Source organism: Harpegnathos saltator, unplaced genomic scaffold (genome assembly GCF_003227715.2).
Source record: "Harpegnathos saltator strain DR-91 unplaced genomic scaffold, Hsal_v8.6 scaffold115, whole genome shotgun sequence".
Lineage (NCBI taxonomy): Eukaryota > Metazoa > Arthropoda > Insecta > Hymenoptera > Formicidae > Harpegnathos > Harpegnathos saltator.
Window position 1 is genome coordinate 1,330,021 of NW_020229890.1, and position 15,570 is coordinate 1,345,590.

General features: G+C 39.9%; 3 protein-coding genes and 1 long non-coding RNA gene across 5 annotated transcripts; 1 reads left to right on the forward strand and 3 right to left on the reverse strand.

Moving 5' to 3' along the window:
• Positions 1 to 38: 38 nt before the first annotated feature.
• LOC105188546 (uncharacterized) lies at positions 39 to 3,621 on the reverse strand. The gene is made up of 5 exons (XM_011150070.3): positions 2,413 to 3,621; positions 2,160 to 2,259; positions 943 to 1,053; positions 714 to 869; positions 39 to 432 (listed from the first exon to the last, which is right to left on the reverse strand). Exons 1-5 carry the CDS (start codon positions 3,231 to 3,233, stop codon positions 379 to 381), a joined length of 1,242 nt encoding a protein of 413 aa, XP_011148372.2. The 5' UTR covers positions 3,234 to 3,621; the 3' UTR covers positions 39 to 378.
• A 42-nt stretch (positions 3,622 to 3,663) lies between these two features.
• LOC105188547 (odorant receptor 4-like) lies at positions 3,664 to 6,631 on the reverse strand. The gene is made up of 5 exons (XM_019843822.2): positions 5,711 to 6,631; positions 5,339 to 5,438; positions 5,141 to 5,251; positions 4,090 to 4,245; positions 3,664 to 3,953 (listed from the first exon to the last, which is right to left on the reverse strand). Exons 1-5 carry the CDS (start codon positions 6,622 to 6,624, stop codon positions 3,900 to 3,902), a joined length of 1,335 nt encoding a protein of 444 aa, XP_019699381.1. The 5' UTR covers positions 6,625 to 6,631; the 3' UTR covers positions 3,664 to 3,899.
• A 448-nt stretch (positions 6,632 to 7,079) lies between these two features.
• LOC105188548 (odorant receptor Or2) lies at positions 7,080 to 9,658 on the reverse strand. Of its 2 annotated transcripts, XM_011150072.3 has the most exons (5): positions 8,412 to 9,658; positions 7,832 to 7,931; positions 7,572 to 7,682; positions 7,295 to 7,450; positions 7,080 to 7,227 (listed from the first exon to the last, which is right to left on the reverse strand). In XM_011150072.3, exons 1-5 carry the CDS (start codon positions 9,221 to 9,223, stop codon positions 7,177 to 7,179), a joined length of 1,230 nt encoding a protein of 409 aa, XP_011148374.2. In that variant the 5' UTR covers positions 9,224 to 9,658; the 3' UTR covers positions 7,080 to 7,176. The 2 variants fall into 2 exon arrangements, with proteins under 2 accessions (XP_011148374.2, XP_025158973.1); XM_025303188.1 differs by having other exon boundaries at positions 7,176 to 7,450; positions 8,412 to 9,226.
• On the forward strand, positions 9,637 to 14,879 carry LOC112589535 (uncharacterized). Its single transcript, XR_003113617.1, has 3 exons — positions 9,637 to 9,674; positions 12,915 to 14,760; positions 14,830 to 14,879. It is a non-coding gene; the product is annotated as an uncharacterized LOC112589535 (long non-coding RNA).
• The last annotated feature ends 691 nt before the right edge of the window (positions 14,880 to 15,570 follow it).

Consider the following 15,570-nt stretch of genomic DNA (forward strand, 5'->3'; position numbering starts at 1 on the left):
ATTATTTTGTACGTATATAATATTATATAAAATATATATTAACTTCTCTTATGTTGCTTTGTATTTGATCATTTGTTAATGTACAAGTTTGTAAGGATAATACAAATGAAAATAAGAATGATAAAAATGGAAAATCTTGCACAGGTGTCTCATTTAATAAACGATCCGGTGGCGCTACAAAGTAACAAATTCTATTCGGGAATAATTTCAAGTCACAAATTAAACAGTGCAAAATTATCGCATACTTCATCTGTTTAATTCGGAACGTAATCATCAACATTCGATGACTAGACATGCTCAGAATTTCTCATTATATTACTGCTGGTTTGTGAAAGATTAGTATTATTTGTCGAGTACTACTGGTTAAATAATATTTCTTCAAGTAGCAAACGTTCTTAGCATATTCAAATAGGCTACAGCTGATTTAATAACCTATTTGTGGAAATCATTGCATTACTATAATATATTGTTATTACTATAATATTGTTATTACTATAATATGTTTTACTCAATAATATTTATTTTTCATATTACGTAATTATTATATGTAATTATATTTTTTGAATATAATTATTTTCAAATATTAAAAATAGAATTTTTAAATAGTAAAAATTATATTCTTATGCAACAATTCTTATTAAAATTAACAATCAACATTAACTGTGAAATTATAATTATGATATAATTGCAATATATATGGGTTTGGTACTCACGTCTCCGAAACTACTAATAGACAATTCGACTATATTTCCAGCTGTGAGCCTGGTGGTCGCGTTGGACATACAAATAATTAAGATGATAGCGAGACTCTCTTTTGCCGGTAGTCGATACCAATCAATCATGTACGAGTTCTCGCGTACTTTCGTCGTCTGTTACAAGATTTATTTCACAATTGTGTCGCTATTTTTGGCCGCTAATTGTGAAAAATAATAATAGATATACCTGTTCGGCTAAAAGTTCACCTATGTAACAAAATATGAATATGTTGAATGTGATCGAGATAACCAAGATTAAATATGTAAGGCCACTAACAGGTTGCTTAAAATCCCATTCCTAGAATAATATAAAATAGACGATGAGAAAACTGATGGTATCAGTATTCGGACATTCGGGTATACAAGCTGTCCAAAACCACCCGTCCACCCCTTCTAAAACCTAGAAAATTAATTTTTTGGGGGATCTGAAAAATTTTATAGCTATGTCGGGTACGCTCTTTTGATTGGTGATATTATCAACTTCCGGCTCCGACCGAAAGATCGTTTTTTTAAATGGAACATGCATATTTTTATTGCCGATTCCAATTCTACGCATAAAAAAACGTAATTTTGGTTTTAAAAATTTTTTTCGAAAACGTCATTTTTGACCTTTAAAATGATCTTTACATTTGAGCTTGGGTCCGGTCCACACGAAACCCTTTTCAAACTTCAGGGACTGAATTGTCAAGAAAATAACAGTACTATCTAACAGAAAATCGAAAAACATGTAAGTTAACATTATTTTCTTGACAATTCAGTCCCTGAAATTTGAAAGGGGTTTCATGCGGACCGGACCCAAGCTCAAATGTAAAGGTAATTTAAAGATCAAAAATGACGTTTTCGAAAAAAATTTTTCAAACCAAAATTATATATTTTTATGCGTAGGATTGGAATCCGCAATAAAAATATGCTCCATAAAAATATGTTCCATTTAAAAAAGCAATCTTCCGGTTTGGATAACCCACTTCCGGCCGGAGCCGGAAGTTGATGATATCACCAATCCAAAGAGCGTACCCGACATAGCTATAACATTTTTTCAGATCCCCAAAAAAATTAATTTTCTAGATTTAAGAAGAGGTGGACGGGTGGTTTTGGACACTCTGTATATTATCCGAACATTGAAATTATAAATGCTCATAATACCTTGAAAAAAGAAAAGTGAAGTCAGATATTGTTCGTGCTACTACGAAAAGTCAATAATAGATGACGAATAGACATTCTGAACACCCAGGTGCTCGATTATTTCAGATAGTGCCCCAGTACTCGGTTATAAAAAATACCCGACAAAATAAATTACACTGGCGGCACATGCAAACATACGAGTTGTGTTTCTACATACGCGTCTGTTATGTATTATTCATAATAATACGCATGGTACGAATATATTATAAAATTGATATATACCATCATACAATAATATCCAACGAAACATATGTTCAACGTACATCCCACAACCTCCACTAGAGATATTTCATGCAATAACTCCTCGGTTAACGATATGAAGCTAAAACGCGAAGAACAAGTGGATAAATACATGTCCATTTCGTAAAACATTTCAAGGTATATCTTCCTCTCATTCAATTAAAACTCTGTTTGCACAGTTGTCCAAATCTCGCATCGTGCCAAATTTACTCTAATTCGCAAAAATCAAACTTACTTCAAAATGCGTACATGCAGTTGAATGATATTCGCCAGCCTCTCGTCCAAGGTGTCATTGACACCCTCTCGACCGTCGACCAGATGGTTCATCCAGGACATGAGCACCTGCAGTTGGCCGCAAGCATGCATCGCGAGGAGGGCTGCCAGACCGCAAGCCGCCACCGCGATGTTATGAGTGACAAAACCAGACAGTAGTTGGATGATGTAGACAATCTCATTAATGGGACTCCGACGGGTGTCGGCAATCATCTTGGGCACGGGGTACACCAGTCGCCGGTAAGTCATATTGCTGTCCTCGTCGACGATTTTTGCGCGAGTGAGCGGCAAGGCCACATAATAGAACAAGACACTGCCGTACATAAAGAAGCCGCAGATGACTACCAGCCGGCGACCAAAATTTGCATTCTCCAGCATGATTTTCCGGTCCTCCGCGCATCTCACGTTCTTCCAGTCGCCTTCGATGAACTCGATGCACCTGCGAATATCGTTTTCGCGTAAAATCAAGGCACAATACTTTATTACTGCCATCATGAAAAAGCTGAGCGCGCTGCCGAGTTTTAGTTGATTGTAAAAGTCCTTGATTTCCAGGACGATGTACATGCTGCAGGGAATCAAGATGAAGGCCAGTAATAAGTAACAGCTCAAGTTCAGCAGTCTGCACCACAGCATCTCGAGCCAGGAATAATTCACGGGTTTGGGCCACGTGCCGATCGGTTTCAGGGTCCACATATTCAGCTGCACGCTAACATGCAGGTCATCCTTGTAATGTTGATTGTAAGGCCCGGACCTATTGTCAGGATAACGGGGTGGACTCTCCATTGTGTCGCGGTACGGATGATCGATGTGCACTGATAGTCGCGAAGGCTCGCGCTATCTTCGCCGCGACATGCGCTTGCGCTGTTTCCCAGATTTTTCGCGAAGAAAAGAGTAGTCAACGGGAAACAGCTCGCGAGTAGTGACCGTCGAAGAAGTTTGCGTAATTGTCTAAGGGAAGTGTATGCGAAGCCACAGGAGTTGTTCTCTACAGGTTGTCTTATAATAGCTATCGCGTCGTCAAATATGAGATAAACGAAGCAAGGATATATTCGGATCGCATAGTGCTTTAGAAAATCGCAAAAAGAGAAGAAATTACGTGCAGGCAGGGGATTGCGTGGTCTTTACATTATGTCTAGTCAGAAGCGGAATATCTCTTGAAAGTAAACTATGGAAGTGAATTCGAGGTAACTCAAATGAAATAGGCTGCAGAAAATACGACTCAAGTACTGTCTTGAATATCTGGATTGAATACATGCAATTAAATTTTGAATTACGTTTTCTGATGTAGTGGAGAAATATCGACGTTTTGCGGCACTAGGTGAGAATCCGTGAGATATAACAACTAAATTGGATTTGTAGATGGATGATATTTACAATCTTAAGTAACGAATGACTATTATATAGAACATAATAAAAATTTTTTCTATATATTTAATGTAATTTGTGCGATTACATAGTGACCGTTCGGAGCAAATTGAAATATGCCATTGCAGTCCTGATAACCTGAAAGTTAAATATAAATTACATACTTAAAGAATATTAATGATCGTATCGTATATTATTTTGAATACTATTTTGTTATGAAACCTCTATTCGCAATAATTGTATTATAATACAGACGAGATGTATAGCTATTTACCGCGCCGAAACTGCTGAAGGAGAGATCTATAAATTTATTCGCTCTGATCTTCATAGGACAATTAGCCATGGCTATCACAAAGATGAAGTAACGAGCTTTCTTGTTAGGCAGACAATACCAGTTGACTGTACAGCAAGTAGTACTTAATTTGTTCCCCTGTTATGTAAAATGCAACAAGTTCGTGGATTAATAAAACTCGTTTGTTTCATTGTGATAATTTAAAGGGTCTGGAGAGTCACATTGCTGAAAAATCGTGCTTGTTTTTGACAATATTTTGCGATGAACTGAATAAATGTAATAAGTGCGAGAATGAAAATTTTAGGTATATTTATACAACATATGAAGAGTAGAAAAATTTTGTTTATTAACAAATACTCATATAAATATACGATATATATAGCTGAAATATACTCTCCTTTTTTTTCAAGTTGTCGTTTTTGCAGTAATATCTCAGCTCTCGGTAATCCGATTAGAGCGAATTTTAGCTAGAAATCTTAAGGAGGCTCATCCGGTGAAGCACTATAAAAAAAATCGAACAAAATTAACAAAATGGCAGCTATTATTAGGAAAATAATTCAAATTTTTCTGTTCTTTTACAATAAAAAAATTAATATCTCGAAATGAAATATTTTGACGAAGTTGTCCATGGTTCATCTGAGAGCTAGATGAACAAATATTATTGCTTTAAAATTTCAGATCGATACGAAGCTCAGTTTCAGAGAAATCATTGCAAAAAGTTAAACAATAAAATTTCGAGAGAAACGCGTTTAAAATTTAAGTGGACATATATTTATATGAATATTTGTTAATAAACAAAATTTTTATACTTTTCATATGTTATATAAATATATCAAAAATTTTCATTCTTGCACATTTATTCAGTTCGTCACAAAATATTATCAAAAAACAAGCACGATTTTTCAGTAATCTGGCCCTCCAGTCCCATTAAGAATTTTCTCTTAAACATATTATTTTTAATGTTCTCCAGTCGCTTATATTTCTCTAATTATATTTAATATATTCACAAACTTATATCGTCTATATATTCTACCTGACTGCTTAAAACTTCTCCAATGTAACATAATATAAAAATGTTGAAGGTAAAGGATATGAGCATTATAGTATACGTTAACATAGAAATTGCATCATTTCGTTCCCAGCCCTAAAATGCATTATTATTTCATTAAAAAGAAATGAAAACGTATGAATTGTGGATATGTTGGATATATAAAGTACTATATATACGCACCGTTATTATGTAATATCCTAGAAGACATAATATTAAAGTATATCCGACAATTTCGATAAAACACGTTTCTCCTACGATATCTTGTATTCGATGTAAAAATCTAGAACCAAATGATCATTACAATTTTGTAAATTTCAATATAATTGTTAACAGTTTTATTATAATAAAACTTATGTTTTATTCATAATTTTATTTATTTATAATTTATTAATAATTTTATTACAGTAAAATTTATTTTATAAATAAAATTTAATAAGCAGGTAATATATCTAATAAAAAAATATTATAGATTTTAGTAACAGAACCACCGTTTTCAAAATTAACGAACCATTTTCGATAACAAAAGAATCCATGATCATTTCAGCTACTCACTTACATATCCTTACGTGATGCATGATAATTGATGCCAATCTCCGAGAGGCGACGTGATTCTTCCATATTTCATCGTCGTCTGCCAAATTCTCCAGCCAACTGATCAGCATTTGGAGTTGTCCGCAAGCATGCATGGTGAACAACGCGGTAATCCCGCACACACTCGCTGTAATCATATAAATGACGATACCGGCCATACATTGGACAGAGAACACAATCTCGTAGGCAGGACTCTGCTGTGGATCAAAGAAAATGTAATAATTTCCCTGCACCAATTGCCTGATCGTGAGGTTCTCGTTGACGATAATGTTGCCCCTGGCTATCGGCTGAATTAGACGGTAAGTAAAGCCGCAAGTAAACAAGAACAGAGTAGTAGTAATGAGGATGAAACGTCCCGCTTTGGCTTTGTCCAACATGATCTTGCGGTCGTTCACGTCTCTGACATTTCGCCAATCCTCTTCAACGTGTCTCAGGCATTCTTTGATACGATCCTCTTGGTAGACGAGCGTGCAATACACAGCCGGCGCCATAGTATAGAGACAGAATGCACCGCACATCTTCAGCCTGGCCTTGAACGTGTCAATGATCAGAAACATACACAAAGCCCATGGTATCAGACTGAAAGACAGCAGGAAGTAGCACACGCAGTTGAGAAGTCTCTTTAGCAGTCTCTTCCGGTGCCAGGATTGCTCCAGAACCGGCCACACACCAATCAGTCCTAGAATGAACTTGTGAATCTGCACAGTGTACCTAAAGTCGTTTTTGTAGTTGGAATTGCGTAGACTCATGAAGTCAAACATCGTATTCGGAAGGTGACCGTGATAAATCGAATTTCGCGAATATAAACTTGCTCGCCAAACGACTGCACGATCACATCTGACAGATGAAACGGTTGTAAAACTTGCTAGCTGCATTATGCACGCTCTTGCGTCTGCGTGGGTGGTTCACCCGCCGTGGTTCGGTCACAGCGCAGCGGAAAGTTCGGTATATCAGGTTACATGTGCGGTTGCGTTTGTTTTTTGCGGTTTGCTTATAATTGCAGGATAGAATCGATTCGCACAGGACTGCCTTCGGCGCGGTTATAGTGGTGCAAGCAATGAGTCATGCGCTATATCATAGGGATATATCAGTTGTAACAGAGTAATAGCGAGCGAATTCTTAATGAGGTGAATGGCGAGCTTGGTAGTGTGCGAGGAGTACTTAATGTTAGAAAATTGATTGCCCCAAGTGAATTAGGAAAAATCGACTAGGAGAAAGTGTGTCACAGAAAAAAAGTTCAGCGCCGTCTAGCTTTTCACAAATTATTATTGTTAAAAATGAAAAACTGGAATTATAACGGGAAATATTTGTTGTATTATCCACTCGTGTTAAAGTATAAATATCAATTGCAGTTCAGTATTCCAGTATCATGTCATTATATTAGCTGAGTCAGGTTGACTAAGATATCGTCTCATCGAAGGCATAAATCAAATGAATTTCCGGAGCAAATTAAAGTACGCCATCGATGTCTTAACGATCTACGAAGAAACGAGACGGATTTTTAATTTGCTGCTGGGGACGTGGACGATAGACTTCTATACTCACGTTACTGAATGTGGGTAGAGACATCTCTATCAGTCTACCTGCTGAAATTTTGGTTGGAATATTGGAAATTGCCATTATCAGGATTAAAGCTCGAGCTCTCTTATGCGGAAGACGGTACCAATTTGTAGTGGATGTCATCAAACCAACTTTCACACTCTGTTACGATCAATTGACGTTGTGCATTTTGTATATACAATATATATATATAAATTTTTTTTTTCAGCTACATTTGTAATTGTCTCCTAATTTAATATTTAAAAATATCAGTGTCCGATACCTGATCCGTTAAAAGTTGACCGACGTAACAGACAGTAAAAATGGAAAAAGTAAAAGACGTAAGCATCACAAACATAGTTAATGTAGCCGTAAAGTCGCTACCTTCCCATTCCTATAAAGTTAATATATTAAATCATAATTATAAAGTGCAAAGTATACAAAAAGATTACAGTTGGTAATGATTATCTCTGTATTTTTCATTTCAGAATTTTTCAATTGTGAGGAAATAAAACAATCTGAAAGTGTATTTATAAATGTTACCATAATGACATAGTATTCCACGAGACACAGAAGTAAAGTGGATCCCATTATTTCGACTAACCATATGTATCGCAAAGCCTCCTCTACTTGTTTCAAAAAACTGTAAAGGAGCGATTTATCCAGTTGGCAAATATTATTGTTGTAATAGTCAAATAATTTTGTATTCACAGTGCTGTATTTGGCATTTATAATTGATTGACACCTTGATATAATATATTGTCAATTTTGCACAAATGTCTTAGCTTGGATATATTGAGAACTATTTTGACCGCGTAAAATGTTAAACATAATTAACGAAGTTGCTAAGAATAATTCACGGTTATTCATCAATATTTCAGATTTCATAATATCATTTCGAATATATTTCTATAGGGAATGTACAGATATAAATTTAATTAATCATATATAAACATGATGTACAAGACATTTAATATAAAATCTACTTCACACACACACACGCACACACACACACACACACACACATACATACACATGTAAACATATGATTGAAGACATAGTAAAAAGAAATATCATAACATTTATATCAAGGTTTTTTCATTTATCTCTTTCATGAACTCACCTTCTTATTTTTATCTGATGTTCTACGATATCGGCCAACAATGTTGCGACGGCTCGATCCTCCGGCTGTGGCATGTTGTTAAGACGCTGAAATTTGCCGATTAAAATAGCCAACTGTCCGCAAACGTGCATGATGAGGAACGCGGCTAATCCGGCCGCGCCGGACGTCACTGAATAGGTGATTAGTCCTGCGAAAAATTGCAGGGTGAAGACGATCTCGTATGTCGGCGAGGCCTGCTCGTCGAACTTGACGAAGTAGCTCGGACAAGCCAACGCTCTCACCGTACTGTTCATCGGCGTCAGCATTCGTCCTTTCGAGAGTGGCACGATCGTACGGTAAGACAATCCGCCGATGAACATGAAGGCGGCGGAGAAAAGCGCGAGTTTACGGCCCATCTTCGCTTTGGACAACATCACTTTGCGATCGTCCCAATTGTCGATGTGCTGCCAATCCTGTCGCACCTGTTCCAAGCAGGCCTGAATCTTCTTCTCATTACACACGAGCAGACTGTACTTCACACAACCTATCAAGCAATTTAAAAGTGGCCCTAATAGTCTCACCCTCCGTTTCAAGTCGCGTTCCTTCAGGAAAATCAGCAGCAAACCCGGCACTAGGATGAATGCGAACAGTAAGTAACAGGAGACGTTCAGCAGGCGAATTGCAATTCTCTCTGCGTTAGAAGCGATTTTGGAAATTGGCCACACGCCGATCATTCGCAGAATCACGCGGCTCACCTGCACCGCGTAATTCAAATCGTTTTCTTGCCTGTCCGTCCAAATTGTTTTCGCTGAGCGTTTCACGCTTTGGTCCATAATTAATGGATATTAACGTTCTCTAGTTCGAAACTTTATAAGCGACGAATGCGTCTGCAAATTTGGCGTTTGGCTCGCTTTTTGTCTTGCTGCTTCCGTTGGGGTCACCGTTATGTTCACCAACAGAGTTTTCACATTTCAGGTTTAAAAGTGGCAGATGGTCGAACAGTAATAAAAGCTCGAGCATGACTGAACAGATGCAGGTGATGATAGAGGTGGTGTCTTTGGTGTAACAGCGTCGTGTTGTGCGGTGCGCTTGCGTGCATAAACCGACTGCGCATAATAATAGAGCGCATGAAAGGGGTTGCGAATTTAGCGTACTGAATTGTCCGCCATGAATTCTCAGTATCGCTTGCATGTATGAAGAAGGATGGTGACACCAGACAGCAGTCTCTAAAATTTAAACCTGCGACCTATAAACACGACCACGTCTGGTATATTTTGTGCTTGTGTACGTCATCGTGTCATACAAACAAAATGTCATGTAAATAAAATGTTACTGTCATTGATGACCGAGAAACGTACTAAGTTAAACGTGTCTCATTTATTCACACATTTTGTAAGACATTTAACAATCATATAAATATACGAGGGCGGTCCGATAAGTACTTAGCCTTACCGCCCGATGGCGCCACTATCGCAAGAGAAATTTACTATCGTGTAATACATTCTCGTAGACGGCTACTGTCGAAATTTCAGCCGAATCGGACTCGTAGTTTTGTTTTGACCGCGTGTGGAAGCGGGCGTGTCCGCGGATTTTAGAAAAATGGAAAAAGAGCAATATCGGTCGGTGATTCGATTCTTGTTTTTGGAAGGGAAATCGCGCAGCGAAATCAAAGAGCGCTTGGATGCTGTGTACGGTGACTCTTCTCCTTCGACCGTCAAAAATTGGTTTAACGAGTTTCAACGTGGTCGCACGTCGGTTTTTGATGAGCCACGCCCAGGTGCCCCGAAAACGGCTACCACGGAGGATAACATGACAAAAATCCACGACCTCGTATTGGCAGACCGCCGATTGAAGGTGCGCGAGATAGCTGAGACAGTAGGCATCTCAAAAGACCGCGTAGGTCATATCCTGCATGAAATTTTGGGCATGAGAAAGCTGTCGGCGCGATGGGTGCCGCGTTTGCTCACTCCGGACAACAAGCGCAACCGTGAGACCACTTCAGAGCAGTGTTTGACGCTGTTTAAGCGCAATCCGAAGGAGCTTCTGCGTCGTTTCGTGACCGTCGAGGAAACATGGATCCACTGGTACACACCAGAGACCAAGGAACAGTCGAAACAGTGGACTTCACCCGGCGAACGTGCTCCGAAGAAGGCGAAGACTGTCCTATCGGCCGGAAAGGTGATGGCCACCGTTTTCTGGGATTCACAAGGTGTGATCTACATCGACTATCTGGAGAAGGGCAAAACGGTCACAGGGCTGTACTATGCCGAATTATTGGGCCGATTCGACGCCGAATTGCAGAAAAAACGGCCCCATTTGGCGAAGAAAAAAGTGCTCTTTCACCATGACAACGCACCGGCTCACACCTCCGCCCTCGCCACAGTCAAATTGGTCGAATTGGGCTACGAACTGCTGCCCCATCCACCGTATTCTCCAGATTTGGCCCCGTGCGACTTCTTTTTGTTTCCAAACTTGAAAAAGTCACTCGCCGGACAGAAATTTGAGTCGAATGAGGAGGTCATCGCCGCCACGGAGGCCTACTTTGCAGACCTCGAGAAAACGTATTTTTCAGACGGGTTAAAGAAGTTGGAGCATCGCTGGGTCAAGTGTATCGAGCTAAAAGGAGACTATGTTGAGAAATAAATCGCCACTTTTCCAAAATTTTCGTTTTTCTTTTGTAGGCTAAGTACTTATCGGACCACCCTCGTATATATGTACATATATGTACATATATGTACATATATATACCGTATGTATCGTATATATGTATCGTATATATGTACATATATGTACATATATACGAGGGTGGTCCGATAAGTACTTAGCCTACAAAAGAAAAACGAAAATTTTGGAAAAGTGGCGATTTATTTCTCAACATAGTCTCCTTTTAGCTCGATACACTTGACCCAGCGATGCTCCAACTTCTTTAACCCGTCTGAAAAATACGTTTTCTCGAGGTCTGCAAAGTAGGCCTCCGTGGCGGCGATGACCTCCTCATTCGACTCAAATTTCTGTCCGGCGAGTGACTTTTTCAAGTTTGGAAACAAAAAGAAGTCGCACGGGGCCAAATCTGGAGAATACGGTGGATGGGGTAGCAGTTCGTAGCCCAATTTGACCAATTTGACTGTGGCGAGGGCGGAGGTGTGAGCCGGTGCGTTGTCATGGTGAAAGAGCACTTTTTTCTTCGCCAAATGGGGCCGTTTTTTCTGCAATTCGGCGTCGAATCGGCCCAATAATTCGGCAGTACAGCCCTGTGACCGTTTTGCCCTTCTCCAGATAGTCGATGTAGATCACACCTTGTGAATCCCAGAAAACGGTGGCCATCACCTTTCCGGCCGATAGGACAGTCTTCGCCTTCTTCGGAGCACGTTCGCCGGGTGAAGTCCACTGTTTTGACTGTTCCTTGGTCTCTGGTGTGTACCAGTGGATCCATGTTTCCTCGACGGTCACGAAACGACGCAGAAGCTCCTTCGGATTGCGCTTAAACAGCGTCAAACACTGCTCTGAAGTGGTCTCACGGTTGCGCTTGTTGTCCGGAGTGAGCAAACGTGGCACCTATCGCGCCGACAGCTTTCTCATGCCCAAAATTTCATGCAGGATATGACCCATGCGGTCTTTTGAGATGCCTACTGTCTCAGCTATCTCGCGCACCTTCAATCGGCGGTCTGCCAATACGAGATCGTGGATTTTTGTCATGTTATCCTCCGTGGTAGCCGTTTTCGGGGCACCTGGGCGTGGCTCATCAAAAACCGACGTGCGACCACGTTGAAACTCGTTAAACCAATTTTTGACGGTCGAAGGAGAAGAGTCACCGTACACAGCATCCAAGCGCTCTTTGATTTCGCTGCGCGATTTCCCTTCCAAAAACAAGAATCGAATCACCGACCGATATTGCTCTTTTTCCATTTTTCTAAAATCCGCGGACACGCCCGTTTCCACACGCGGTCAAAACAAAACTACGAGTCCGATTCGGCTGAAATTTCGACAGTAGCCGTCTACGAGAATGTATTACACGATAGTAAATTTCTCTTGCGATAGTGGCGCCATCGGGCGGTGAGGCTAAGTACTTATCGGACCGCCCTCGTATATATAAAAAGATATACGAACACATGAAGATGAATTTATATTCAACTTCTAATATACAAACGGAATACTAATAACTAAAGAATCAAAAATTTTTGTGCTTACATAATTTAAATAACGTTTCTGTACATTTAACATAAATTCATGGATTTGAGATTCCCTACGAGTGGGGTCCATCTGTTTCATCTAATTAGCTACAATCTTAAATGCTGCTCGTCCGTAGTACATTCAAATACGTTATCGACATGCGCACGATCTAGAAGAAACAAATTCGTTCAAATCATTGCACATTCGATGATGTGATTCAATGTCTCAAAGGAAATATCAGAGTTGCCATAATGTGAAGAGAAAATGAGGCAGATAAAAGTGACGTCGAGATACTTACGGCGCCGAAGCTGTTGAGAGACAAATCCATAAATTTGCCTGCGTTGATTTTCACAGGCGTGCTGGACACCGCGATCACTAGAACGAGACTGCGAGCGGTTTTATAAGGGATGCGATACCAATCGAGGGTACAAGAAGTGATGTACATCTTCGTGGTCTACAATTGTAACGGTTCGATCAACATGATTTCCGTACATACTTATTGAGTGAGAATCGCAGATCGATCAGTGAGAAGCTCGCCGATGAAGCACAGTATGAAAATGTTAAAGATAAACGTTACGAGAAGTATAGAATACGTAAACACAGACACAGCGTCGCTATCTTCCCATTCCTACAAAACACGCGTCGGTGATATTTTTCTTTGCACTTTCCTCCGCGCAGTAAACTGTATATAAACGTGATTTACTTTGTCTTCGTTTGAAATATTATCATCTCATTATTATGTAGCATACCATTATTATGTAATATCCAAGGAGAGACAGTATGAACGTGCACCCGATTACTTCTACCAGGCACATGTACTGTAGAATATATTCAACTTTACCTAAGAAGCTAGATGACATTAATGAGAATATTTGAATTATAATTATTTTTGCCCCTTATTCTCTCGCGTTAAGCACCGTATCGCGAGCTCCTTCGTTCACAACCTTCGCTCACCACTCGGCCGATCGCGATAAGGCATTGTACTATCTTTTAATCCTAATGTGTTGTCTCACAATAGCTGCCAATTTGCCGTTGGCCTTTCCCTCGGAGAAATGCTTCGTCAGTGTGAGGTCCTCCATTCTGGTGATAAGGATTTTGAACTGGCCGCAGGCATGCAGCACCAGTAAAGCCGCCAGGCTGCAGGCTCCGCTGGTCACGGAATACTGCATGAAGCCGGAGAGAAATTGTATGGTAAAGATGATCTCGTAAGCCGGTGTCTTCTGCGGATCGATGAATACGTAGTACTCGCTGAATCCCAAGTCTGATTGTCACGTTCTGCAGTGTGACGACAATACCGTTCGACAATGGCACGATAGTGCGATACGAGAACCCGCTGACATACACGAAGGCTATGCAGATGATCATCAAGCTTCGGCCAAATCTTGAGTTGTCTGTCATGATCCTACGATCCTCCGACAGGCTCACCTGTTTCCAGTCTTCCTCGATGTGTCTGATACAATCTTTGATCCGGTTATTCCAGCAGATCAGTACAACGTGCATAGCCATCAGGTAGTTGCACATGGGGCCGATTGCCTTGAGTCGACGGCGCGCTTTCAACTCTTTGAGGAATATCTTCAGCAGCCCCGGCACGAAGATGAAATAAAGCAGACCCTGGCACAGCACCCTCAGCGACTTCATTCAGACGAGCCTGAAAGCGGATGAGTCGCCGAACGATGGCCACACGTCGATCAAGTTCAGGACAGCTCGTGTCACTTGCACGATGCGTCTGATATCATCGTGATGCGGTCTGTTTATATGCATAGCTGCTCGGTCTGTTTAATCCCGAAGTTGCTGAAGGACTGGCCGAGCAGTATCATGCAGCGAAAGAACTTGCGTGCGCTTGCGTCTTCGACGCAGCTGCGGAAGAGGTGAGGGGCTGACTGTGATTTTTATTCACGTACATGATCTTTCTTCCTCTTTCGCGGAAAATCGCGGAAAACTTTGCAAACGTCGCAACTCGTCGCGGAAAAGTTTGTAAATGTTATAAATGGATAAATTGCGTATTCGTCGAGGAAGGGAGCATCGTGACGGGAAGCCTAGACGGCAGGATAATAGCAAGCATAAGAGAAAATAGCTAGAAGAAACCAATTGTAAACGATATATCGATCGTTTGATAATGGGACATTTATCATTCTACATTTGACGATTACTTCCCTATAAGAAGTCGAAGAAGAAATATGTACAGATCAGCATGGAACAGGTAACATTGTAACTTTTAAAGGTAACACTGTAATTTTTATAAGGAAAATTCATCATCTGTTTAAAATAGGTGGATCAGAAATTGGATAATTGGTGATGGCATACAAATAGCAGCATCGGTTAGTAGTAAACTGAATAAAAATCGTCCGAAATTAAACATGTTGATAATGTTCGCATATTTGATGATTAAAATACACTTCAGAGGCTTGGAAATATTTTATATCGCATACACTTAAAGGACGTATATGTAGATCTTGAAGAACATCTTGCAATGTTTTCAGGAAAAAATTCGTCCTGGAACAAGTAATATGTGCGAGTATACCGAGATCTAAGTCGATATTTATAATTAAGTTTTATATTTATAAAATCGTCTTTATGTATAAGTTCATCTTTAAATGCTCCGTAATAATAAAACGACTTGTGCAGCATCTAAAGCTGAACTTATGGCCGTTTTAAATATAAAATTCGACTATGAATACCTGCTCTAGACACGGGTTGAACTTGATTGATCATCGAAGAGGAAAGTTGGCGACGAGAGGTAAACTCGCTCGTGCTTGCGTGTCTTCAAAGATTTAAAATGATACGCATGGAAAAGCGAGAAAAAAGTTGGAAGAAGTAAAAGAACGGTAAAGTGTGCAAATAAAAGGACTCACCGAGGTTCGAGAATGCTTTCTACGAGAAGTATTTTTATCCGTTCCTATACGTCAACTTTTTAAACAACCAGGGGAGAGTTTGCCTCGATCTTTTCCTGTAAGATGATCTCTGACATATTCCTGTTCGTTGAAGCGGCATGTTTATATGTCGAAATGAA

Coding starts and splice junctions, on each gene's coding strand:
- LOC105188546 (XM_011150070.3), bottom strand. CDS start 3,233: ATGGAGAGTCCACCCCGTTATCCTGACAATAGGTCCGGGCCTTACAAT. Junction 2,260..2,412: donor CTGCATGTACGCATTTTGAA/GTAAGTTTGATT, acceptor TTCGCGTTTTAG/CTTCATATCGTTAACCGAGG. Junction 1,054..2,159: donor TTGGATATTATTGTATGATG/GTATATATCAAT, acceptor ATATTATTCTAG/GAATGGGATTTTAAGCAACC.
- LOC105188547 (XM_019843822.2), bottom strand. CDS start 6,624: ATGCAGCTAGCAAGTTTTACAACCGTTTCATCTGTCAGATGTGATCGT. Junction 5,439..5,710: donor CATCACGTAAGGATATGTAA/GTGAGTAGCTGA, acceptor ATTTGGTTCTAG/ATTTTTACATCGAATACAAG. Junction 4,246..5,140: donor GAGAAGTTTTAAGCAGTCAG/GTAGAATATATA, acceptor TTTACATAACAG/GGGAACAAATTAAGTACTAC.
- LOC105188548 (XM_025303188.1), bottom strand. CDS start 9,223: ATGGACCAAAGCGTGAAACGCTCAGCGAAAACAATTTGGACGGACAGG. Junction 7,932..8,411: donor CATCAGATAAAAATAAGAAG/GTGAGTTCATGA, acceptor GCTCCTTTACAG/TTTTTTGAAACAAGTAGAGG. Junction 7,451..7,571: donor GTCAACTTTTAACGGATCAG/GTATCGGACACT, acceptor TGATCGTAACAG/AGTGTGAAAGTTGGTTTGAT.